The sequence below is a fragment of the Lissotriton helveticus genome, chromosome 2_1, assembly GCF_964261635.1.
Source record: "Lissotriton helveticus chromosome 2_1, aLisHel1.1, whole genome shotgun sequence".
Classification (NCBI taxonomy): domain Eukaryota; kingdom Metazoa; phylum Chordata; class Amphibia; order Caudata; family Salamandridae; genus Lissotriton; species Lissotriton helveticus.
The window spans coordinates 1,336,104,808-1,336,130,172 of record NC_136059.1 but is presented as its reverse complement, the minus strand read 5'-3'; the positions used below and the strand labels follow the sequence as shown (position 1 = coordinate 1,336,130,172).

Genomic DNA, 25,365 nt, shown 5'->3' with positions numbered 1-25,365 from the left:
AAAGTAGCTTAAATTCCAGGCCTGGATAGTGGATCGGGAATGTGTCTGAAGGCCCCAGCAAACATGGTCCGCAGACTTAGGTTCTTTAAAATGAATAACAATGAAGTCCCCTGCTATATTTTTTGTCCTATATCCTACCCAGCTCACTCTCCTCACAAAAAGAGTCTTACACTGTACATCTCGAGGAAGTGGTCTATTGTTGTTTAACCAGTGTGTTGTCTTGTTTTTGAGTTGGTCGTAGGAGTCAACTTTACCGTGTTTCAATTCAGGAACACCGGTCAAGACAGCAACGTAGGGTGTACAATCTGGGGGTAAGTCTAGGTGGGGGTGCAAGTTCTTTGCCTCATTCCCATCCCTGTCGTTACTGCGGCTTACCCCATTTGTCTCTACGGGAACTATGTTTCCACCACTCACAGTTCCACCCCTTAACTGATTGTGGCCCATTGGTTGCACGGCCCGATCCGTAGTAGATGGCACAATAATATTCGGGGAGGCTACAGGATCCCTTCCTCCCTCCCTCGCCACCTCGTTGACATAACCACAGCTTGCTATTTTGTGGTCAATACCTCCCAAGGTAGACATTATCAGACCTTCCGATTTTTCAAGCCTGCTCTCAATTAGTGAGAGTCTTTTCATTAGGGGCTCTAAAGAAGATGTTATAAGGGCACCTATTTTTAGCCAATAAAGTTCCTCGGTCTGTGGTAGTCCAGTTACAGTCTCATCCATATTCATGGCATTTACTACAGACAGAGATCCCTGTGAGACTTCAGCTATTGTGAGGTCTATATTTAACGTATCTTTCTGGTTACTTGCTTTAGAGGTCTTGGGCTTCTTTCCCTTCTGCTGTATACCTCCTTGGGTGCCTCCTCGTTTTCTCTAAGAGTGTGTATTCAGTTGATTGTAAGGGCTCTTCGTGAACATCTCACGCGTACATGACCGCGCTCTTAGGCAAATTTTGCGATAAGCTGCATGGCAGTGATATGGGGTTCAAAAGGTCTCCATCAGTATTGGAGGATACTGAAGTTTGCAGTGGGTTTGCATTCACGGTCTAGGAGCCAATGGCAGGAGCGATCTGGCCATGATTTTCTGGTGAGCGCACATTCATAATGGCCCCTAGAGATGATCTTTTTGAAAACACCGGGTCCATAGAAAGACATCGCTCCGTGATGGCGATCTCATTGGCAAGCGCGGAAGTAGCCCTCATTATGAATTGGTCGAGAGTTCCTGCAACGTACCCAATTCCGGCAGCTTTCCTCCCTCTCCCCTCACGTGCTGCCATTTTAGTTCAAGGAGAAAGGAGAATTACAATTGGCTTTGAGACCACTTACTGGTAATGCAGCTCAGCCGTTATTGGCGGAGGCCTTGGAGGGGGGGACCCAGCCCAGCCTCTCCCTGTCTCGAACGGGCTCAAATGGGCCCGCCCTTGGCCCGGGCTCTGCCCGGGCTGCGTCCCGCGCAGCGGGGTGAGAGGCTGCGCTATGAGTGCGTTGGCCCCGCCTCTCCCTCACTCGCAGCAGCTGTGTGGTCCTGCGCTGCACTCTGGGGGATAGAGTCCACCCCAGAGTGTGCAGATGGCGGCAAAACAGCAGCGGGACAGCAGCAGCTACCCCTGGGACCCTCGTTCCACCAGGGGTCCCACATCGGCAAATGCGGGCAAATTTGGGCAGGAAAAGCCACGGACAGACTGTCAGGTAGGTGGCAGACTTTTGCAGAGGTCCAGGAAAGGACTTTTGCAGAGGTCCAGGTGCAGGTAATTGGAGTGGTTGTTTTCAGGTGTGGTGAGTGCATTTGTGGGAAGAAGTGATGACCAAATTGACAATGAGGATAGGAGGTGTAACCTTGAGCCAATAGGAGCAAGCTCCTCACATGCTGGTGTAACAGAGGTATCATCCCTCAATGGCGGCCATCTCAGAGTGTGTAGTGCTCAAATGCTGGCCAACCCAAAGTCAACCAAGGTTTTTGAAAGGCGGCATCTAAGCAGTAAACTAAGACAGTTGAAGGTTTTCTTAATGGAACGTGATGGTAAGAGAAATATATGGTGCACCTAAGTGCTCACGCATATATAGTGACAGGAAGCAAGTCAGGTGCACATAAGTTATGGCGTCTATGTTCATGTTGTAAATATGGGCGGTCACTTTTAATAAGTAACACGGGCGGCTAAGTGGTCTACTGCCAATGGATTTGCATGCTTGGAGAGCACTATTGGGCAAATGGCTAATGAGGATAAGAGAGAAGAGAAGGGTTATGCTGGAAGTCATAGAAGTGAGACCCTCATGTGCTGGTGTAGCAGAATTATCATCCTTCAGTGGTGGCCATCCTGGAGTGTGTAGCGGTTAAATGTGGGCTGGCCTAAAGTCATCAATTATATTAATAAAGCGGCGTCTAAAACAGTAGACTAACACAGTTAAATGTTTTCTTATGGAGGGCACCACCTCATTGTTTCAACAGAAACATTTGTAGCAATGAAGAAGATACCCATGGCAAGTCTCAAAAGGCTTATCATAAGCACTGCTTTGTGTGGTGTATGAGACTCCAAAGCAGGGTGTTCCATATGTTATATGGTCTCAATGGTGAAATGGTAGATCAGATCCCCTGTATGACCGAATGTCAATAAATCCATTGTAAGGGAGTATCTGATTTCGCAGGAGACTGACCTGGGAATTATACCTTGCACCGAGCGATTTCATCATTCAGACCTTTGCTGTTCATGGAGAGGCAGAAAATACACCATTGCTCCCTTCTGAAAAGGTTAACAGGACTACATGAGTTACTTGCCTTAGATGAAACAAATTTGTTTACAGTGTGTCTTCTTTATTTTCTCATTTAGTTTCCAGGTTGGATGATCAATTAAAATTTTTTTGATCAAGATATTTTCTTCTAGGGCAATACCTACACTGCATATTACGTCTTAGGTGTGGGGTAGGGTTATCCCCCCCTTTTTAGGTTCTGAAGAAGCACTTTGGATCCTTTTTGGACCATCATGCGCGAAACATGTTGACCTGACCACACTCACAGATTTAGGCTACTTGGATACATCACGTCCCTGTAGTCGCCCCTACCAAATTACGTTTTTTAATCTTGCCGAGGGAACCATCACATTAAAGTCCAATGTGGTATCTCTTAGACAGTTTTAGTCTCCCTTCATTTCACTATACCCATTCACTCCACCCCACACATTCAAAATGCCCTCACACTGGCAGCTGTCATCAGACAGCAAAACTAAAGAGGTCTTCGCTAAAGCGACCCTTCGTGGGGCACTGCAGCACCAGCCCTATGAGGAGCACGTCCTATGATGATACAGTACATCTTCATGGATGTGTGATGGCACCAAGAAATAATCATAGGGATTCTCCCTTCTTTGTCAGCCTTTATTTCTTCTTTGCTTTCTGAAAGGAACAGTACCGCCACTGCTTTTTGCATTAGCAGTTTCGGAGCCTAGGTACTGGACCTTTACTGGCTCCCAGTCCTCCCACTTCATTGTTTTGAGTCATATTCATGGCCATATTCAAATCTCTACAATGTCCAGAAGATATAACATGACATAAATTAACAAACATTTGGCTCAACTCATTAAGAGCTGTTTCATAGTGTGAGTTGAAGACATGTGTAGAGTAAATCAAAGATGAATACTCCTCTATAAGTATTAGTCTCATAGAGTGGGCAGAAGTTTCTTTTTATTCTTAACTCAGACTGTCTTTAATTTACTCCCATATTAGGGTTTTATTTTCCGGTGCCTCGGGAAGTGCCTCGCCACATGCGATGATACTGTGCTGATCTTACGTTACCTTCGAAAGATGTTCAATTCTACTAAGTTTATTGCAACTCCTCACCATGCAGTAAGTATCAAGTGTATTTCTATTCCCCTTAGGTAAAATTTCACCCTGTATGACTAAAACAAACACATGGAGTCTTACGGGACTGAAGAGCATCTGGGTTTTCATTGTTCTGGATTGTAATTTCATTAAAGGAGCTTGATGGTAAATTAATGATGACAGGAGACACCTTCCTCACTCAGCACATCCTGTCACCCAAAAGTGTGATATCTACCCCATGGATAGCCAAATCATATCAGAGTGGAAACCCTCCGCAGAGTGGATGAAGACTAAGCTAGCTGAAACTAGAAGTATAGCGTTTTGTTCAGGTTACTACTGCTGCATTTCATCAGGGATTATTTTTGCCTTTTTAGGTTATCCGTCTTGATAGACACAAGTGAATTAATTATATAAATCAAGCTTAATCAATGTAGCAGATAAATGGGATGAAGATCTAAAGCTTTGTGAAGCTTTCAGAGAGGCCCAAAGAGATAACAGAGCTGTCTGTTTCTACCTGTTGTTAGAAGGGGCGATTTCTCAGGGAATGAAAGACAGAGCCGAATCTGGTGTAATCCCTGCACAGTACCCTTGAGGAAGAGAGGATAAGCATTCCTTCTAAAGAAATCGTACTCCTTCTTCCCAAATGCTTGTGTACTAAAAAGTCCTTGCAGTTCCTTTAGGTGAAAACCAGAAAGAACCAAGTTACAAAACACAAATAGTGACTGAACTCTCATCTTATTGTCCATAGATGCTTCTTCAGTAGCATGTCCAATCAAGAACCGCATCATTATCATTTCTTTCTAATATGGAATCTCTAGTCCTAAATGCCTGTGTTTGGTTAGTGATTCCCTAATGCTGTGAGTTGTCTTTCACTCTTTGCAGGATATAATAATTGGATTTCAAACATGTGCCAAGACTCATCCATTCGAAAGCCGTCGGGTGATTGAAGAGTACAAAGGCTATCTTTTTGCTATTGACCTAGTAAGAACCATGCATCTCTTTTTGTCTCATATTTCCAACTTTCCTCTGGAGTAGTGACTTACATTTATAAAAGTATAATTTGCAATTAGATAAAAGTTTACAAGAAAGAAAAGCAAAAATATGTCTAAAGGCGTAGGTGGTCTACAATACGGAAAACAAAAGAAATGTAGACATTTATTTTGAAGGGGATTATGATACCAAATGCAACAATGTCTTAAATTCACTATAAACAACAAGAACATTCAACCTTTACTTCCTCCTTTGAATAGTCATGACTTCAGAAGTGATAGAGCACAGACAGAAAGGCTGCCCTCCAAGTCGACTCGCATTTAGGAATCAATACAAGACCGGGTCTAAGACGGGTCCCTGCACTCAGAGGTGGCAGATTACTCAGGATCAAACACCAGGCCTGGCTAAAGGCTGGGCTCTGCATCCACAGGATACACAATGCAGTTACATTGTGGAAAGGAGAGGGGCTCTGTTCATAACTACAGTTGAAATAGTGACTGGCCTAAGCCAGAAGGCAACCTTCACTGGCCCTGGTGTTTTGTGCTACATTCAGAACGTCCTGGGGCCGAATATCAAAGGCAATCTGAGACAAAAGTCTAACTTTATGACTTTTGGTATTCACAGAAGTCATTTACGACTTTTGGTATTCAAAGAGGTAATTTATGAGTCGTATCTATTCGTTTGCAGTCGGACCGGAATCTCCGCCCTTGTGCCAAACTCTCCACACCCAGGCCTTACTCTCCATCTGGGGCCGTACTCTCCAGCTGGGGCATTACTCTCCATCTTGAGTCATTCCTTCCAGCTCAGGCCGAATGAAGTGTAATCAATGGGCTGGAATGCAAAAATTTACAAAAAGGAACATTAGGAACATGTGATAAATTGTAGAGGAGGTCATTTAAAACAGTCTGGCAGGGAAAAGGGTATGGCCAGACACTGCATAATGATCCAGATAAATTTGCTCCTCTGTATCATGGTACAATTTGTACTTCCCTCAGTGTTGACTGTAGTGTAAACACTACAGTCAACACTTAGGGCGCTCCCCTTAGTGTTGACTGTAGTGTTAATACCAGAGTGTGTGTGTGTGTGAATAAGAGTTACAGTAGGAGTAATAGGAAACATTAAAGTTAGGTGTAGTGTTAGATTCCAGGTTGTGTATATTGTGCCAATTAAGGAACAGTTGTTGTTCAATGTTAGTCTTAGGGATACCTTTATGGCTATAGATGAAGTATGGGTTTGATACAGGGTTAGGTTAAATGATTTTGTTAAGGTTAAGGATACTTTGCAGGATTGAACTAGGTTTAAGTTTATGGAATGTAGGCGTCATTATGTTGCTAGTGTTAGGGGTTTTGTGTTTGGGTTACATTGCATAAGAGTAATATGCAATTGATGAGGATAGCGTTATCGTTAGGCATAGGATTTGCGGTTTGTGTACCTTACAGCAAGAGTCAGATCCTCTAACAACAATTTCTTATATGGCATTTAAATTTGAAATATCAGTTTATCACTTTTCCTTTTGTATTTCTTTTATTTAATATTTAATTTCTACATTTTATCTGAGATACCCTTGGCAGGGGACAAGTATCATTTGAGCAGATATGTGCAGAAGGTAGTGCTACTAAAAAGGTAATTGACTCCATAATTCAGCCTTTGAGTGAATGGTCTATCTTACCTATGTCTCCCCAGTTGTCTAGCACAGAAAAAGAGTTGTGTTTACACTTTATCATAACCAACAGCCATTACACATCCCTCACTTCTTTCACAGTACATTACGTACCTAGACAAGTGGAAGATGCACTCCAACAAATGTGCCAATGGCAATGACAAAACATTGGGGCATATTAACAAGAACCTCGTTAACATTATCGCCGTTTTAGCGGCAGGAAACTGTCGTTAAAACGGCGATAATGGGCTTACTAATATGCGTTATAAGAAGACTTCCGTTTTCTCTGAGTTGAGCTACAGGTAGCTGCTGCTCATCCAGGAGGCGACATCTTTCATTCCTTCCTGTAAGCTGTGTCTGGTGATCTCTGGTTCATCAGTGAATAAGAAGATGAGCTGGGTGTCGGAAGCGTGGAATACTATCCTGAGTCTGTGTTTTCTGACAATGGTGGCGAGAAGGGCCATGCAGATGTTGAGGAGCGTGGGGCTGATTGAGGATCCTTGGGGTACTCCGCAGCTGATCTCTGAGGGTTCAGAGAGGAAGTGCGGGAGTCTGATTATTTGAGTTTGGCCGATGAGAAAGGAACGGATCCATTCCCCTGAATGCCGGCGTCACAGAGTCTGGCGGTTAGTGCACGGTGGGAGATGGTGTCAAAGGCTGCTGATAGCTCTAGTGGGATGAGGGCAGCCATGTGTCTTTTGGTCGAGGAGGGTGCGGATGTCGCCCGTGGCGGCTAGTTGGGTAGTCTCGTGCTGAGGTTGCTACGGAATACAGATTGGGAAGTGTAGAGGACCGAGTTGGATTCTATAAAGTTCGTGAGCTGGTTGTTGATGATCTTCTGTTTGACTTTGGCTGCGAAGGGGAGGAGAGAGGTGAGAAAGGAACGGGTCCATTCCCCTGAATTCCGATGTCGCAGAGTCTGGCGGTTATTGCACGGTGTGAGACGGTGTCGAAGGCTGCTGACAGGTCTACTATGATGAGGGCAGTCGTGTGTCCTTGGTCAAGGAGGATGCGGATGTCGCCCATGGCGGCTATAAGGGCAGTCTCGGTGCTGAGGTTGCTACGGAATACAGATTGGGAAGTGTAGAGGATCGAGTTGGATTCTATAAAGTTTGTGAGCTAGTTGTTGACGATCTTCTCAGTGACTTTGGCTGCGAAGGGGAGGAGAACGATGGGTCTATAGTTCTGGAGGTTGTCGGCTCTGCGGAGGGCTTCTTGAGGAGGGTCTTGACATCTGTTTCAAGGGTGCTATAGGGGAGGCAGCTCCGTGGAAGATGTATGTCGAGCAGGGGTCAGTGGGGGCTCCTGAGTGTATGCTTCTCATGGTCTTAGCTGTGTCTTCTGTGGTGACAGGGGTCCATGCGGTGATGCATTGCTGGTTGTAGGTGTAGTAGCGGTGCCTAGGTTCCGCTCGTTGAAGTTGTCGGAGAGAGTCCTGATCTTGTGATGGAAGTAGGAGCCTAGTTTGGTGCAGAGACCTTGGCGAGGGGGGATGTTGGAGGATTCGCTGGGGAGTTTTGTGAATTCTTGTATGATGCTGAAGAGTTGCTGGAGTTGGAGAGGATTCTGTCCTGGATTAAATTCTTCTGTGTTCTGTCATGGCTGTCTTGTAGGCGGTGCATGCTTCAGGGGTTTTGCTGTTCCTCCAGGCTTTCTTAGCACGTACGCTTGGGTTTCTCAGAGGTCGGTGGTGAACCAAGTGCTTTCGTGGTGCTTTGCCCATCAGAGTTCTGGAGGGGGTCGAGTGTGTTTGCGCAGTTGGTGATCAATCTGTTGTGGTGGGAGAAGGAGTGCGGTTGAGGGCAGAGTTGAGGTACTCTTTGGTGATCTTGCTCCAGTTCCTGCACAGAGGCGTGGAGTAGACTTGTGTGAGGTGGATTTCTAGAAGGAAAAGTGGATACAGGGGTGGTCTGTCCATGGGGTTGCATGGTGCGGCTGAAGCGAATTTTGTTTCCTTCTGTGAAGATGGTGTTGAGGGTGTGACCTGCCAATGTTGGTGAGGTTGTCCAGAAGGGGGTGGACTTGGGGGTTGCTGAGGTTGGTGAGGTGGAGGTTCAGGTCTCTGAGACGTATGTAATCCGTGGATGCGAGGGCAAGGGGCACGATGAGTTCACGATGGTAGTGCTGAACGTGGCACGTGGTCCAGGAGGTCTGTAGGCAAGAGTCGTTCTGGTGTTGATCTGGATCTGGAAATGAAGGTGTTCCATGGGGGATGAGGAGTCAGTCGTGCTGGCTGTAGTTAGTTGGAGGGAGTTTTTGTGTACAACAGTGAGTCCCACCTCCAAGTGGTTGGGGCTGTCCTTCTTCTGGATCTTGTACACGTTTGGCGATGGCTGTTGCGAATTCGGGTGCAGAGCTGGTGTTGGTCCAGGTCTTTGTGAGGAAGGCGACTTCGGGTAAGATGGTATTGAGGAGGTCCCAAATTTCTACTGCATGTCTGTGCAGGGAGCGTATGTTGAGGAGGATGCAGCTCAGGGGGATGGGTGCGCTGGCGTCCGGTGGGTTGGCGGTAGCAGTGGGGGTCTAGTAGTGGGTGAAGGTCCAGCAGCAGTGTCGGCAGGAGAACTGGCCTTGGGTGGTGTTCGCCATTGACAGCTGGCAATTGTTGTTTCTTCCGGGATTGAGTACGTGGAGGGCTGCTGAGTCGTAGCAGCGGGGTCAGTGGACCAGGGTCCCTGGCGCTGGTTGCGGCCCAGTCACAGAGAGGCTTGCCTTTGGTGTGCCATTGCGCCCCAACTGCTTTCCTGCTGCGGGCCTGCTGTGCAGAAGTAGGGGTCGGGGAGGGAGAGCAGCTGGGAGGTGAGAGCGGAAAGATACAGGAAGGAGGGGGGGCGGGAGCAGCAAGGGCGGGAAAGGGAGCGAAGCAGAAAACCGGGCTTTGAAAATTAGGCACAGAAAGGGAAAAAAGACACAATAAAGGCACAAGGAGGGAAAAAGAGAAAACAAGGCACAAAGAGAAGAAAGAGAAAATGCATACACTAAAGGCACAGAGAAAAAAATGACAAAACGAGGCGCAATAAAGGTACAGAGAGAAAAAAAGGCACAGAAAGGCACAGAGGGGAAGAAGGCAACAGACGGAGCTGCGCTACGGGAGAGCAGTTTCCCTGACCTGGAGGTCAGAGGTCTTTAACAGCTGCCATTTTAGATACTCATGTCTGGACTCATTTTTTCATTGCATAATACTGTTGTACACAGTAAGTGCAGACGCTTCTATCTCGTGGATCTTGAAAAGTTTTTTTTAAATGATTGTCTTGTGCTTTTATTCCGACAAATTACTGACTCAGGTTTTTTCTTTTTTACATTTGTGGCGTTTCCATTGTTCAGCATGTGCCCCTTCATAACCACTGTTTTATTGATCTAAGCGGTTTGACGAAAAAATTGGAATTGAAACAGCCCGTAGCCTGTCGTTTTAAAAGCTGATTTCTCTAGGGATAGCATACTTCTGACAGTACCCAATGCTGTCTTGGCTAAAACACTGCTTCCAAGTTGTTAGAAATCAAATAGGAGCGCTCAATCAGATCTCATTAGAAGCAAGCCTGCAGTGAGATCTTAGATGGGACTGAGAGGGGCTGCAAATCATACGAGGATCCTTGGGGTAAATGATGCAGAGGGCTGCAGTCTTCTCTGCATGTTTCATCCTCACCCCGCAGAAACATTCGGTTTACTTGTGTACTTTCTTTCTGGTCCCATTTTTCTGACTCTGCGCACATGTTCATGTTTAACAGTGTGAAAACCGTAATAATAATAATTTACTTTTTCATTTATAACTCTTGTGACCATAGTTTCATAGCACTGCCACATGTCTTGAAGATACTATTTTTAACAACCCAGGCACAAATAAATATTACATAGTCCCAGGGCTTTAAGTGGGCCGGGTCTTGCCGGTGCACCAGCAGTACTAAAAAGCAGGTGCTGAGAGTGGTCCCTATCGGACTTTTACAACTGTATAACGTGCCCTGGCAGGGGGTGGCGCAAATTGCGGGGGGCTTTGTTTCAATTGTTTTTGTGGCTAGTCTTATTTATTACTCTCTGATTCTAACTCCTGGGGCTAGGCACCCTCTCACACTGCAGTGGATTTGAAAATACAAACGCTTAATTGTCCCTTGCCACTGCCCACCTGGGCTCTCTGCAGGAGGGGCCTTTCACTGCACAGTGTGGGCCGCACTGAAGCGACCTCTCAATCCGTGCGCCACCTCTTCAATAAAACAAGAACAACGCCTACTTTTCTCAGAACGTACCAGTGGGTCAAAAGGTTGGTATGTGATCGAAAAGAGCGGCAGACTGTAAGGTACTACACTATGAACATTTTGGGAACCATCTGAGTAATTTTACACTCATCTAATTTGAAGAAACCTGTTACATATGTTTCTTTTATTATATTGGATTACACCATATTTGCATGTACATGTGATTTTCCTAGGATTACATTTGTACACATGTGTGCTACATTGTGTGCATACCCCCAAGGGCAGTATGACATATTGCACATTTATTTCTGCATCTACACATTTGTCCACTAACCCTATTCCTTGGCCAAAAAACATGCAGCCATTTTCGTTGTCGGGCATCCTGCTCCCACTGACTCATAATCCACAGTGTCTGCTTGGTCAGTCTATCTTGCTCTATGCCTCACTCTGAGAATGTGAAAAGAACATATATGCGTTGGTACAGGCAAAGCAGTGCACCGCTATTCAGGTATCTCTCTGATGGTAAATTACACAGCTAGATTAAGTCATGTTTTTAGGTCTCGGCTCTAGACAGCGCACATGAGCTGTTTCAAACCAAGAAATACTGCATCTACTACATGGGCTTCAGCCTGCCCATGGACTTCCTATTTGTTGAAACCTTTGTCACTCTTAAATTCTATCTGCATAATTCCACAGTACACCATGCCACATATTTCCACTACACAACTTCACACTACGCCACACAATTCCACAACAAACAATTCCAATCCAACACTTGCACTACCACCAAACCTGTCATCTCTCCTCCACATACCCACAGCCACTCTCATCTCTCCCTCACACTCACAGTACCCACTCTCATCTTGCAATACCACTGCCTTCTCGTCCCTCCCTCACATTAACTGTCTCCTCTCTATACTGCCTGCTCACACACGCTACATTCCTGTACCTCCTCACGCTCTGCACTGGTCCACCTCTCGCTTCTCCCCCATGGGTGCCCCTTCCACTCATGCCTTTCTCTCTCTCTCTCTCTCTCTCTCACGTGTATTCTCTCGCACCCCTCTCTCTCGCTCCCTCATACACTCTTACCGCCTCTCTCATATGGTTCACTTCAGGTCTTGAAGCACAGTTTTCTTCTTGTGCCTATTCAAAATTTCAATCCCTCAAACCCACGCTCTCCTCCTCTTCTTTGGGTGTCTTCTGCTTACACATGTGCTCCCTATGTATGCATCTGTGGCCTGCTCTCCCCTTCTTTCTGCTCCCCTATCTCAATATCAATCACCACTTCCTGCACAAACTACCTATTCCTCGTGATCTTCTTTTCTATCTATTCTGTGCAGCTCTCATCCCTATCTGTTCACCATGCCACAAAATTCCCTTTCATAAATACACAACACAATTTCAAAACTAACAATGTCCAATACAACCCACAAATTTCCACTCTACACCACATACATCCACTTCACTCCAAACCAAAACATATAGGTAAAAGGCATTGTCATGTAAGTCAATTGCTCTAAATATCGAAAATCTGAGACCTAATGTATTGCAAATGCTTGTTAAATTATGCAATCCAATAACTGTGAAGGTCTCTGCGCATTGGCTGAGGGGTATGAAAGGGATAATGTAGATGATCAGTGGCTAATAAAGCAAGACAATGAAAGGCTCAGACTAGCTGAAGAGTTTAGAGAAATGCAACAGCACCTAAAAAGGCCGAAGTGAGGTGCCTACCTTAACCAATAGTTGTCAATCTAGAAACATGTAGTATGATTCTCTTGGAATACATCAGTCACAGCAGCAGTCCCACCTCTTGCTAGGTAACCTAACACTCTACACTGATATTGCATGTATGTATGCATAGATATTTCTATAATCTGTACTTCATAAATATTGTAGATGGATGGGCCAGACCATCAAATAGTGTACTCCGTTTGGACAGGGCAGTGATGGCATGTAATCTACTGACCTGGCAGACATACAGCCCACCATATTGAGGGATTTCTTCCCACCTGAAAATCCCATGCTAGTTTGTAGGACTTGGGTCAATAATACCAAAAGTTGTGAAGAAATTCAGCTGGCACAACTGCAGGGTCAGCTTTGACTGTGATGTGAACAGTTTGGTGGAGATTCATTGCTGCATTTCACCCTGATTCAAGAGCAGCTATTGCACAAGAGATAATTCTTGTTGTATTTTCTGTAGCTGGATAGTAATTTATTTCTTTAAAAAAATAATTTTTATTTAGTTTTTAACAATTTTAAGATCACAATACTGTAACACTGCTTCCCCATCCACCTGATTCTCCCCTTTCTTAATATCCCATTTAGTTCCAGAATACCATGAAGTAGACCACAGTCAAGTCCACTGCAACCAGTCTGGTGCACTATAGATGGGTCTCTGCCCCAGTCAACTGTGTGCTTTTCCCCCAACAACTTCCTATGGGTGGGCCGCTCTGGGTATTTTGTGATGCGCTTTTCACTGTCCCAAGATGTTATCATACTTTTGTGGTCCTCCTCTGGACCTATTCACTGCTTTCTCAGCTGAAAAGAAGAAATGTATCCCTCTTAGCCACTTTGATATTTGGAGGGCCCCCCGGATCCTCAATGGCCCGCTATGTGATGTTTAGCTAAAAAACAACTGATCCCAACCATCAGTTTTTGTCCCCTTACCTGTCCCAACCCGGGAATACGTTCTGAGATCTGTGTAAATGGCATTCAGCTTTGAGATGGTCAGAGAACATCATATGGTGTGTCTGCCAGACGTCTCCCAATTTAGAGATGCCCAACTTATTTCAGTGCACTTGAGCCCTACTGTTTTCCATAGCCATGTACCCTTCCACAATGGCTTCTTCCTAGTGGGCACCCTCCACTATCATATCCATTGCAATGCCTCTTTCCAGCTAATCACTGGAATGGCTGGAATGGCCAGGGGAGTGGGTAGGAAGGACTCCCCATACAGCCAAAACCCTGGTGCTTGCCTGGTAAAGTCCACGTGAGTCTCGTAGTGGGTCCCCCTGCACCAAAGATCCAGTCAATAACCACAACCAGCTGGGCAGCCCAGTAAAGTAATGCAGTCTGATGTCTACTGCCGCTAGTCCACCATAATAAGGGGCTTGTATGCAGTTCTTATGGGAGATTCACAGCGACGATCCTCGCTACTTGTAGCTATTGAGGTTGGCCTGTAGGGTTGTAAACCAAAGGCTAGGGATTTTGTGGGGGTAGTGTTGCCAAACATACAACAGCTGTGACCAGGCCACAATTTGGAACAGGGCTATAGACCCCATCATGATCAGGGGGAGAGAGCTCCATCTTGCCATATGTCCCTTAATTTTGCACGTCAAAGAGGTTATATTCCTGCCCCAGCGTTCCCCTGGGTCTCTTGATATGCGCATGCCCCAGTGTTTGAAACTGGCTTTCTGGTTGGCAAAGGTACGCACCCTGTCCAAGCAGAAGCCATAATCCTGGTTAGGATAAGCAAGATGTACACTAAAAGATAACCTGTGTTCAGCTTGGCACAGAACAGTCAGGGGTATCCAAAGAGACAATATGCAAAGTATGTGTGCAACACACACACTTGCACAGTAACACAATGAATATACCACAACAAGACTCTAGACAGGTTTAGAAAAAAATAGACAATTATATTATAACCAAAACAAGCCTAAAATGACAAAAATCCAATGTATAGAAGTTGAGATATATAACATTTTTAAATGAATAAATGCATTAAAGCACCTAGAAGCAAGCAGCTCTAAAAAGGTTACTTTAGGTTGCGCTGTATCGGGTCAAACTCAAAGTTCAGGCAAAACGCGTGGAAGCGCAGGCCAGCTACAGGACCCACGCAGAACGCAGTGAAAAAAGTACCTTTCCTGGTCTCAAACAGTGAGATGTGTCGATCTGCTCCACGTAGTGAAGGCGATGCGTCAGTTCTGAAAACGGGTGGTAGATGTGTCGAGTGATGTGCCGCATCGGATTCTGCCACACAGTCGAGGGTATGCATCGGTCTCACCAAGCTGCCGCTGAGGCGATACGCAGTCTAATGTATCGATCTCTGAGGGCAAAGTGCTAGTTCTGATGCGCTGTGCCCATTTTACTCCTGCAACTGGTTGATGCGCCAGTTCTGTTTAACACAGACATAAAATTGATCAAATTCCATGCTGCAAGTGTCTGGGCCACTTCCAGTGAGTTCAGGCACTGGAGCAGGGATAGAGACTTTGATGTCCCTCAGTGTCAAGCAATAGGAGGCTAGCCAACAAGTCCTTGGAGATCACTTGGAGGAAAGGCAGAGCCCAGCTCTCCTTCAGCACAGTCAGAGAAAAGCAGACAGCAGAGAAAGACCAGAGAAAAGCAGGCCTTCCAAGCATGCAAGCCAAAGAGGAGTCATTTAAGCAGAACAGCAGTCCTTCTGACATAGATTCAGTTCAAGATCCAGAAGTGCCTGATTTTGAGTGGGCGGGTTGGTCAGAGACCCAGGACTTATAGCCAAAAGTGCCTTTGATGCTGGTTGGTGAATTCAAAGCAGCTCTCTGAAGTGCACAGCTTCCTCTTTCCGCCCAGTCCTGTCCTCCAGGCTATCTTTAGGGGATAATCAGTCCTTTGTGTGGGGACAGGGCACTGCCTATTCAAGTAAAGGGTTAGACCCTCTGTTGCACTCTGCCCAGGTAAGGCCATCAGAATACAAATGTATGTTGATGGCTACTCAGACACACCTATCCTTTGTGGGTTGTGGCTGTCAAGAGGGAATGCAAAAAGTGTAGCTGTCACTTACTCCAATTATTGGGGATGGGCTGTCAGGCACACAAAGCAGTAAGTGCAGATAAATGTCTACTTTCTAATAGTGAACAAAGCAAACACAAGGAGATGATGTACGGAGTGCTGAAACTTTTCAGACACTCACCCCCAGTCACAGATTGGGTTGAATGTATCATCATTCTTTAGCTCACTTTGCCACTTCAGTTCAGACCCAGCTATATGCAAATCAATCTTGACCCTGATTTGGCAGCTCGGGCTGAACTGCTCCCATAAGGAACAGGGTCAAGACTGATTTGCATATGGCTGGGTACAAACTGGGGTGATGTGGTGAGCAAAAGAATGATGGATTAAACCCAGATCCTTGTGACTGGGGGTGAATGTTTGCATTGTCCAGTATTCCGTCCAGCAATTGTTTCTTTTGCATACTTTCTTTTAGTGGCATTTCTAAAATAGCAATGTTAAATTCAACTTCCCTAGTAAGTAGGCTTTATCACTACCATTCCAAACATACGAAACACGAAAAAGCTACTCCTCTCTGATCAGGAAATATAGCTTAAAAGTGTATTAAGAAATTCCTGATGCTAACCTATGAGAGGAGTAGGCCTCATTGTAGTGAAAAGTGAAATATGCTGTTTGTCACTACCAGAACATGTAAAACAGAAAAGTACATGTCCTACGTTTTACTTACATACGCTGTGCCCTTAGGGCTACATAGGGCCTACTTTAGGGGTGACTTATAAGTAATAAAGGGGGAGTTTAAGGGTTGTTAAGTAGTTCTAAATGCCAAGTCGAAGTGGCAATAAACTGCAAACACAGGCACTGCAGTTGCAGGCCTGAGAGAGGTCTGAAAGGCTTCTTCTATTGGTGGCACGATCAGAGCTGCAGCCCACTAGTAGCATTAGATTTACAGGCCCTGGGTATAAGATATACCACCTTACAAGGGACTTACAAGTTAACTAAATAGGTCAATTATGTATACACCAATTGTACACATGTTTAAGGAAGAAGCACCTGCCCTTTAGCACTGATTCAGAGTGGTAAAGCGCTCAGAGTCTTAGGACCAACAAAAGATTCAGCCAAATGTGGAGGCAAAAAGATTGGTGAAGACCACCCTCAGGCTGACAGGTCAAACACCAACTATTTAAATGTTCCAAATCACCTGGAAGTAACTCTAGAGGAATGACCCGCTATGATAAGGTCCCACTCCGAGACTGTGGTGATAACTGTCATTAGATCTTTCATCATGGTCGCCTGCAGGTCCGGTGAAATATACACTGACATCACCATCCATAGGATGCCATTCAGGAATCGAGTAACCACCCCATATCTATCCATGGTGTCTCAGATAGCATGCGTGACCATCAGGGGAAAGGTAACTCTTCTTGAGCACCTAATGAACCCGGCATGATATACGCAGTTAAAGCCATGCTGTCCCAAAAAGGAGCCCCTACTCCCAAGCAAATATGTCTCTTGCAACAATAGAACCACCAGGGTCAGCTTGTAGACCTATTGAGAATTGTTGTGCATTTTATTTTATCCAGCAACCCACTGACATTGCAAGACAACAGCTTTTAGTGGATGGTTTTGTTGTCAGAGGTCTTGGTGAGTCGTTGAGCCCGTTTGACTAGGGTCCGTGGCCGTGTAATGTGTCTTGCGTGAGGCATAGTGTTGCAACCAAAATCAGCCCTATAGTACCCAACTTCAGGCGCGGCTGGCACAGGTAACAGCGGTGGGGTGTGAAGGGATGGGAGGGGGAAGTCGGCAGAAAGTAATCACCATAGTTTTGTGTAGCTTCGCTCCACGCAAGCCCCTCTCTCTGGAGGCAATGTGTCTCTTCTCCATAAGTGAATGAGAAAACATTTGTATTTATACATGGAGGAAAGGAAGGAAGGGTACCAAAATTCTCCTCTATAATACTGAATAACTTCTTATTATCCACTAGAAGGGTCCCCTCCCCGGTGATCACTGGAGCTCTCTGAGGAGGATGCCCTACGCCTGTCCTCTGGTTGTGACCAGAGTTGCCCTCCTATCAGTCTGCCACACTTCTTCTTAGGGTGGCATGGTTGACCCCCTACAGTCTCCCGAGATGTCATTGGCTCCTTTGTTTATATGGGCAGTTATTTCCTCTCCGCTGCTCAGTCCCTGGCCTCTTCTGGGCTCTCAAAGAAAATGGTTCTCCACTGAGACATTAATTTCAATTTGGCAGGTTGTATCAGCATTTATTGAATGTCCACAGCCCTGACCTTCTACTTAATCTCTAAGAAAGATTTACAAAGGAGCTGCACTTTAGTTGTGTAATCGGGGAAGAACATAACCCTGGAGTTAGTGCAATGGATGTCTAGATGTTGGCGTACCTGCCACAGGATATATTATCAGTTCACAAAGTTCAGTACCCTGATGACAATGGCTCTAGGGGGTCCCCCCCGGCGGAGGACTTAGGGCAACCACCCTGTGTGCCCTTTCCAGAACAAAGTAGGGGGAAAACTTACAATCCAGGATCCAGGGTCTGAAGTATTCCATGAGGAATTTCTCTGGGTGTTGGTTTTAGATGCCCTCTGGCAGTCCCACCAGCCATAAGGGCAGAGGAGGGTCACCCCCTACACCTGATACAGGGAACATCTGCCTACGCTTGTCTCTGTGATGCCATGTCTTGAGGGTCCAGGACAGGGGACACCCACTCTATCCTCTTGAGACACCACAGTGAGGTGGAGTATTGCTGTACTTGTTTGACCGTCCAAGCCCAGTGTTTGCTGTAGTAGTCTCCCAGGATCTCTGGGCTCCTGGGGGGGGTCACCTCCTGAGGGGGAAGCTGTGTGACCATCTCCTACTTTTGGGGCGAGACGTCTTCTGTGGGTTTCCACCCACCCAGGCTGCAATCGTAGTCCTGGATTCTCATGCTGCTCAGTCTGTCTCATCTAACCTTGTCCGCCATTTTGGCTGGCTGTCACAAGCCCATGTGGCTGCCTAAAGGTGAAAGGGGGTCCCTACCTCTCTTCTCCTTGTGACTGTCTCCTCTGACTCGCTGTGCCCTAAGAGTGAATGCTGAGGTAAACGCGGGTCGCTGCTGTGGGATTGCAGCTCCAGGTTGTGTCCATTGTTATCATGACAGTCTCACGGCAGGGCGTTGTTTGCCTAATGCGTTTCGCTTGTCCCCGGCTCCCTGCATGGGCTTGGGTAAGCTGAACGGGACAAGCGTAGAGGCCGCCTCATGGATTTTTGCATCAGAGAAAAGGTCGCCCCATAGTCGGCTCATCCAGGCTGCAGTTGCAGTCCTGGCTACTTGTAGCGCCCAGCCCATGTCCTCCACTCTAAAGTACCCGTTCCGCTATTACGGGCTACCGCTTGGAAGTGAAAACAGCTTTATCCCACACCCCAGCTAATCAGCTGTCTTCTCTCTCTCGCTCATCCCTGGAATCAATGCAAAGGGGGGGTTCGCCACGGTGGGTTCACAGCTCCAGGTGGAGTTTGCCACCGGCAGGCCGTCTCTCGGCAGGTCATACGCACACCCATGTTGTCGATCACCAAAATTATCTCTCATCCCGGGCTCCCTGGATGGGCTCGGGTGGGCCAAAGGGGGTGATTATAAGGGCCATTGTTCAGGTGCTTGCGACCAAAAAAAGGTCGCCTAAGGGTCGGATTCAGCACGATTCTCAGAGCTGACACCAGCTCGCTTAAAATATGGCCACCATCCTAGGGTGCTTGGCCACACCCCCCAGTAATTTCTTTCCTGATGTTCTTAACAATGTAGTGGAGGAGAGTAATATGTCAATGGTAGGTGAGCCCTTTGAAGCCAGGATGGTATTTATCAATAAGGTATAAAATGTATTGTTTAGAAGGAGTCACACAAGATTTCTTGAGTAAAGAGCAGAGTGAGCACTTCTGGTAGCAGTGCACTTGTACACTGCCAGCTCACCATTATTCACTGTTTCTGCATCTTTGATCTATTACTCACAAATAGAAATATTTCACTCACACATATCTTCTACTTTAAAAGGTGATGAACACAAGGTGCTATGGATGTGAAATGGCAAAATAGGAAGCAAGCATAGTATGCAGTTACTTGTACAAATGTTTTTTTCATTTGTAGTTGCTTGAGGTGTGCAGCGTTTCATGACTTCCATCTCTGCAAAACTCATGACAGTCCACATTTGTTGACAATGGTCTTGGTAATGCTGATCTTTTTTATTATATTTTCAGTATCCATATAAACTACTTGAAGAAGTAACACCACCAGAACACAGGGATGCCTTCAACATCCCCACCTTAGCAGCTGAGAAACATGTGAGTCTTCTTTAAAATACCATACCATCATGTTTATGTGCCTCCTCTCTCGGACTCTGTTTCTTCCATTCCATCTTCACAAATCAAAGTAAATCTGAAAGATATCACAGGAATAACTGCCTGTGGAAAATGCACTTCATTCTCAGAAACAAAGGAATTCTTTACGATACTAGCAAGGAGTGAATGGTGTAGCAACTCAGTCCGTCTCTCATCCACTGGTACCCTTAGAAAGCTAGAGCTGATTTCTTAATTTCAAAGATGGTTTTAGTGCACAGAGTAAACAGACAGAGGTGGAATCTATCTCCTGCTGGAAACAAGGATTAATTAAAACAATCATCCTTTTGACTACTAGACTAACCTCTTCTGTGAGAGATGAGAACAAAATACACGGGGGTTGATCCTACTTGTGTACAAGCAAGAACGTATAGGCTCAAAAATTCCATTTAGCTCTAGGGTCAAATTCAGCCTTACTTCTAAACTAGGCAAAGGATACGGCTGGCATTGGCTTTCAGCAAAGAATACAAAAATCTCCTTCTCTTAAAAAATTGGTCACTCCCAGATTTCACAGGTGCAAGTGGGTGACCACTCCGTCTCTGTGGCAGCCGTAAAGCTTTGGAAATCTTTGCCTCTTTCGATATCCAAGGCAGACTCCCTTCCGGTCTTTAGGAAGCTCTTGAAGACCTGCGACCAGATGTATGACCCATATTTACATGCGCAAACGGGTTAGCGACCCGTTTGCACATGCAAAACCCAATAGGGCCATGTACAAACCCTATTTAGCAAGTACCAATTTATTTGCAACTCGCTAAATAGGATTTGCAACTCACAATTAGGAAGGGGCTTTCCAAGGCTGTCCCTTCCTAATTGCGACTTGCCACCCTACGCAAGAATGTTTTGCGACTGCAAATGCAGTCACAAAACACTCACAATTCACCGCCTCTTCAAGAGGGTGATAATGCACTCTCAAATGAGAAGGTGTCCCCAGGGGACCCCTTCCACTTTGCAAATGCAGGGGAAAACAAAAACGTTATTTTTTAAATACATCCAGTTTTCCTATAAAGAAAACGGGCTGCATTTTTAAAAAAAAACTGCTTTATTGAAAAGCAGTCCCAGATATGGAGGTCTGCTGAGCCGAGCAGTTCGCCATACCTGGGAAGGCCAGCCATTCCTACTGGGGTCGCAAACTGCGAGCGCCTCATGAATACTGATGAGGCATGTATTGTGCAACCCCATTGGTTATCGCAAAAATTGTCTCTGACACTGTTGTACATGGCATTTAGCGACTCGCAAATTGCGACTCGCAATTGAGCGTAATTTGCGAGTCGGTAAATGCCCCGGTCGTACATCTGGCCCCTGGTTATTTGCCTCCTAGCAGGTTTTTGGTGCTGTCACTTCTCCCAGTTTACTTAGCGCCTTGACACCAGCTGGTATAAGTGGGCTTTATAAATACTATCCTATCGTATTACCTAGGATCAACCGGTTATTGGCAATGCCCACAGTTTGCCATTTTAGAGAAACATATATCAACAGTTTTACATGTATAAATAGCCTTCTTGTTTCCATTCTCTCTATCTATCAGCTTGAGAACATGATCAAAATGATGAACAGCACTCTCAGGTTATGCGAGTTCATACTATCTACAGAGGGCGAGGTAAGATTTTGATGCTTTTTTCTGTCAATGTGAGAGAGAGTGTGAGTACTATCTAATTGAAAGAATCACACAACTATTTAATGGGGTCTCTGGAATGGAACGAAAATGTAAGGGGGATTTGTAAAGCAGTGCTTGTCACCCATGAGGGTATCCAGGGGCTTCTTCCATCCAATTATGGGTTTGCTTTACTTGCCAAATAATCCATCATATGATACACACTTTGCAGTTTTCCACAAATAAATGTTTGGCTAGTTTAGAAGGATCAGAAACAACACATGTTTCTGAGCCGTGGCAAACGTTAACTACTCACCTGATTGTTTCACCCAGGTGTTATATTGGTACTAGAGAGGCAGAACGTCTTGCGAGAACAGCATTAATGTGTGATGAAACAGCAAAATAGTATTGTCACAGAATGCACTACATTATGTTGCATCATTTTCACTATGTGTTCCATAATTTGGCTTTCCAAATGTGTCTCTGAATATCAATATTGTAAGGCACTAATATCGTTGACAAAAAATCGAGAGACAAAATGTCAAAAGATATTTGTATAGATTTTCTGTACCTAATTCCACATCTGTGTACCAAAAAAAAATACACATATATCTTCCTTTATGTGGTGTTAAGAATGGCAAATGTATACGCCCCTCTGTGCATTTACCATTCAATATTTTGTTCCTCTATATTTTGCCCACTGTTTTACTGTGCCACAATATTCTTGTCCTAGATATTCAAGAATACAATCGGCCCTTCATAGTCTTAGAATTCCAGAACCACTTCTGATGGAAGACATTTGATTAATGTTTTAAATTACATTACAGTTGGGTGTGTAGAAAAAGAAGGAAATACATAGGTTTTCAAGAGTCTTGGGAAAAAGTTTAATCAACATACGACATGGAGAGACTGAGGCTCTCATCCCATTGGTGCTGGAGAAGGAGCGTTTCTGTGGTAGGGTCATTCAAAGCAGTCCTTATCATCAAAGAAACACTTTTATGTTGATTAAGATTGGGTGCAAAACCTTTTAAAAGGGAAAGACTTTGTTTATATGAATTCATTACGTGCATCATGTGAGAATAGAGCCCTCAAGAGCTTGGCTATCATCCCTATATGGATGCTTTGAGATTGCCACAGAAGAGCAAAATAATTCTGCAAATCTAGTTCAGATGCAAGGGGGGCCCGATGGGTAAGTAACATTATCTTCCCCCTAGAGTCCAAGACTGGTGTTTATCAGGTCGCGGTCACATTGTTATAAATAATCTGTATGAGTACAAAACACCTACTGACTGTTTTGGACTTCAAAGAGTACTAGAATTCTGTGGAGTAGCTCCTGCGTGGGAGAGGTTGTGACACTGGAGAAGAGATGAGGCCGCTACTGGAGTACAATATTGTATGGCAGCACATTTTTATGAACTGTCTTACCTCTTGTAGGGGCATATTTACAATAAGTTGTTCATCCCTGCATATCAGCAGGGATGCACCACTTATTGTGCGCCATGCCTCCGCCACCATAGTTGCTCCGATTTACAATGCGGCGCGGTATACAACCTTTACAACTAATCTTTTACAACGCACTACCATTACAACGCGGTCATTTAAACGCAAACCATTACAACGCATTGCGCTGGGGGGCGCTCTAGGATACGGAATAGGTTAATTTACTATACAATAACCTTCCCTAGTGTCCACGGGGACTGGAATTGGAATAGTAAATTAAACTATTCACTATCTAGCACCCCAAAGCGCTATGCGTTGTAATGGTATGCGTGGTAACACCGTGTTGTAATGGTATGCGTGGTAAAAGTATGCGCTGTAACGTCATACATCCATGCGGCGCACCTTGGGGCAAAAACGGCACAGATGCGTCACGCATCTTTGCCGTAAAAGTGGCGCATTGCTGGAGTTGCGTCGCAAGAGTGACGCAGCTCCAGCAAGGGAAACATCCTTTACAACGCAACTTTTACCACGCAGTGCTTTTACATCGCAACTTTTACAACGCAAACCATTACAACGCATTGCGCTGGGGGGGCGCTCTAGGATAGGGAATAGGTTAATTTACTATCCAATAACCTTCCCTAGTGTCCACGGGGACTGGAGTTGGAATAGTAAATACTATCCAGCGCCCCAAAGCACTATGCGTTGTAATGGTATGCGTTGTAAAAACTGCGATGTAAAGGCATGCGTGGTAAAAGCATGCGCTGTAATGTCATACATCCCTCCAGGAATGCTCAGGGGGGCCCTATCTTGTTAATGCTGCGTCAATCCTTACGCCTGCTTCAAGCAGGCGCAGGGTTTTGATGCAGCATGGGCCCCAAAGTGACTGAGTGAAGTCTTGTAGATTTCACTCAGCCACTTTAAGGAGGCGTTCCTGTGCCGGAACGCCCCCCCCCCCAGCACAAGAACGCCTCCTTCTGGCGCAGGGCTTTACAACGTGACGCATCTGGGAGTTGTAAATAGCCCGCACCATGGTGCATCTTTTGCGCCGCCGCTGCGTCACAAAAGTGATGCAACGGCGGTGTAAAAGAGGCGCAAGGGGCTTGTAAATCTGCCCCTCTGTGTTTAAAAAGGCATAATCTCTTCCCAGCTAACTCCCCCTTTACCTTGCTTAAATTTATTCAAATTCTTGGCAAAGCCAACATTTAAAACAAGGCAAAAGATACTTTACGAGCACATGGTGCCTCCACGTTGCTTGCTAGACTGTGAGAATGGGCAATTGCCTACTTGACCAATCTGACCATGTACCTTTCAACTTTCAGGTTCCAGCAATACCATCTTTTGATTCTGACCACTGTGACTGATATCACTGACAACATTTATGGAGGATCCCTCACCATTTCCTTTCTTTACTTATTTATTTAAATAATCATTTATTATATACCTATTTATGTATTCCATATTTATTTGTTTTATTCAACAGCAAATGTTATACCTCCATTGATATATTTCATTAGTATTGGATTTATTAACCACTTATTTATGCCTTATTGTTAACTTGTATTATATTATAAAACTCAATACAAATTTTCAACCAAAAAAATATGTGTAATGTGAATGTTCTTACCCACACTTTACTGAAGGTAAACATTGTACATTTGTTGTTTGTTATGCGTTTTAAGGGCCCTTGGCACTAAATAAAAATAATTAAGAAATTCGATACACTTGCCTTTAATGAGAGCTATCATATATTCTTGGCTACATGACTGGCATAATCCTTCAAGATAGAGTTTTAAAACTAAGTAGGTGTGGGGCATATTGCAACACAATGCAACACTCTTGAAAAATCACACTCAGCAAGGTTTTTTTATGGAGAATTTAAGATTTGAATGGAACATGTTTCTTAAATCACATTCACAAATTTGAAACACATGGACACACTGGTCTTTGTCTATGAATTTGCTTGGCTCAGACATGTGCAAGAGAAGCAACATGAAGAAAAGAAGTCTGTTTATTAGCTGGGCAGTAAAGAACAAGTTACTTACCTTTGGTAACCCTTTTTCTGGTGGATACAGTATCTGCCTGTGGATTCCTCACCTTGTGAATATCCCCCTGCGTCAGCAACATTCGGAAATTCTTTTGAAGCTCTTCACGCCGACGACATCACAGAATGCACGGCTTCGCGCGCGTGGCTTCGCTGACCTCAGTGACTCCACAATAGGACTCCGTTGGCGTGATTACATCAGTACCGTCCTTTATTCCGTGCCTTCGAGGCACACGGACAGACCGACAACAGTAGATATACACACAATTTACACAGTACCAAATAATCAAAATAACACACACAGTGTGTAGTCAATGCAGGAAAGCAATTATAATAACACATTTCCTTTGACAATAAAATATTTACATTAAAACAATGACACTAAAACAGGTATAGAAGAGTGGACAACGGGGAGGCGGGTGGGCCAGTGAGGAGTCCACAGGCAGATACTGTATTCACCAGAAAAAGCGTTACCGAAGGTAAGTAACTTGTTCTTCTGATGGATACATCTGCCAGTGGATTACTCACCTTGTGAATAGAGTCCCACAGCAGTCCCTACT

General features: G+C 45.1%; 1 protein-coding gene across 1 annotated transcript in view; it reads left to right on the top strand.

The window, feature by feature from the left end:
• LOC144819742 (uncharacterized) overlaps window positions 1-24,248 on the top strand; it is a 29,637-nt gene extending 5,389 nt beyond the window's left edge. Inside the window, exons 2-6 of the mRNA XM_078677505.1 lie at window positions 3,717-3,836; window positions 4,695-4,793; window positions 19,596-19,679; window positions 21,259-21,330; window positions 24,084-24,248. Of these exons, the coding sequence (XP_078533631.1) occupies window positions 3,717-3,836; window positions 4,695-4,793; window positions 19,596-19,679; window positions 21,259-21,330; window positions 24,084-24,125 (417 nt within the window). The 3' untranslated portion in view covers window positions 24,126-24,248. The remainder of the gene's footprint in view (window positions 1-3,716; window positions 3,837-4,694; window positions 4,794-19,595; window positions 19,680-21,258; window positions 21,331-24,083) is intronic.
• The last annotated feature ends 1,117 nt before the right edge of the window (window positions 24,249-25,365 follow it).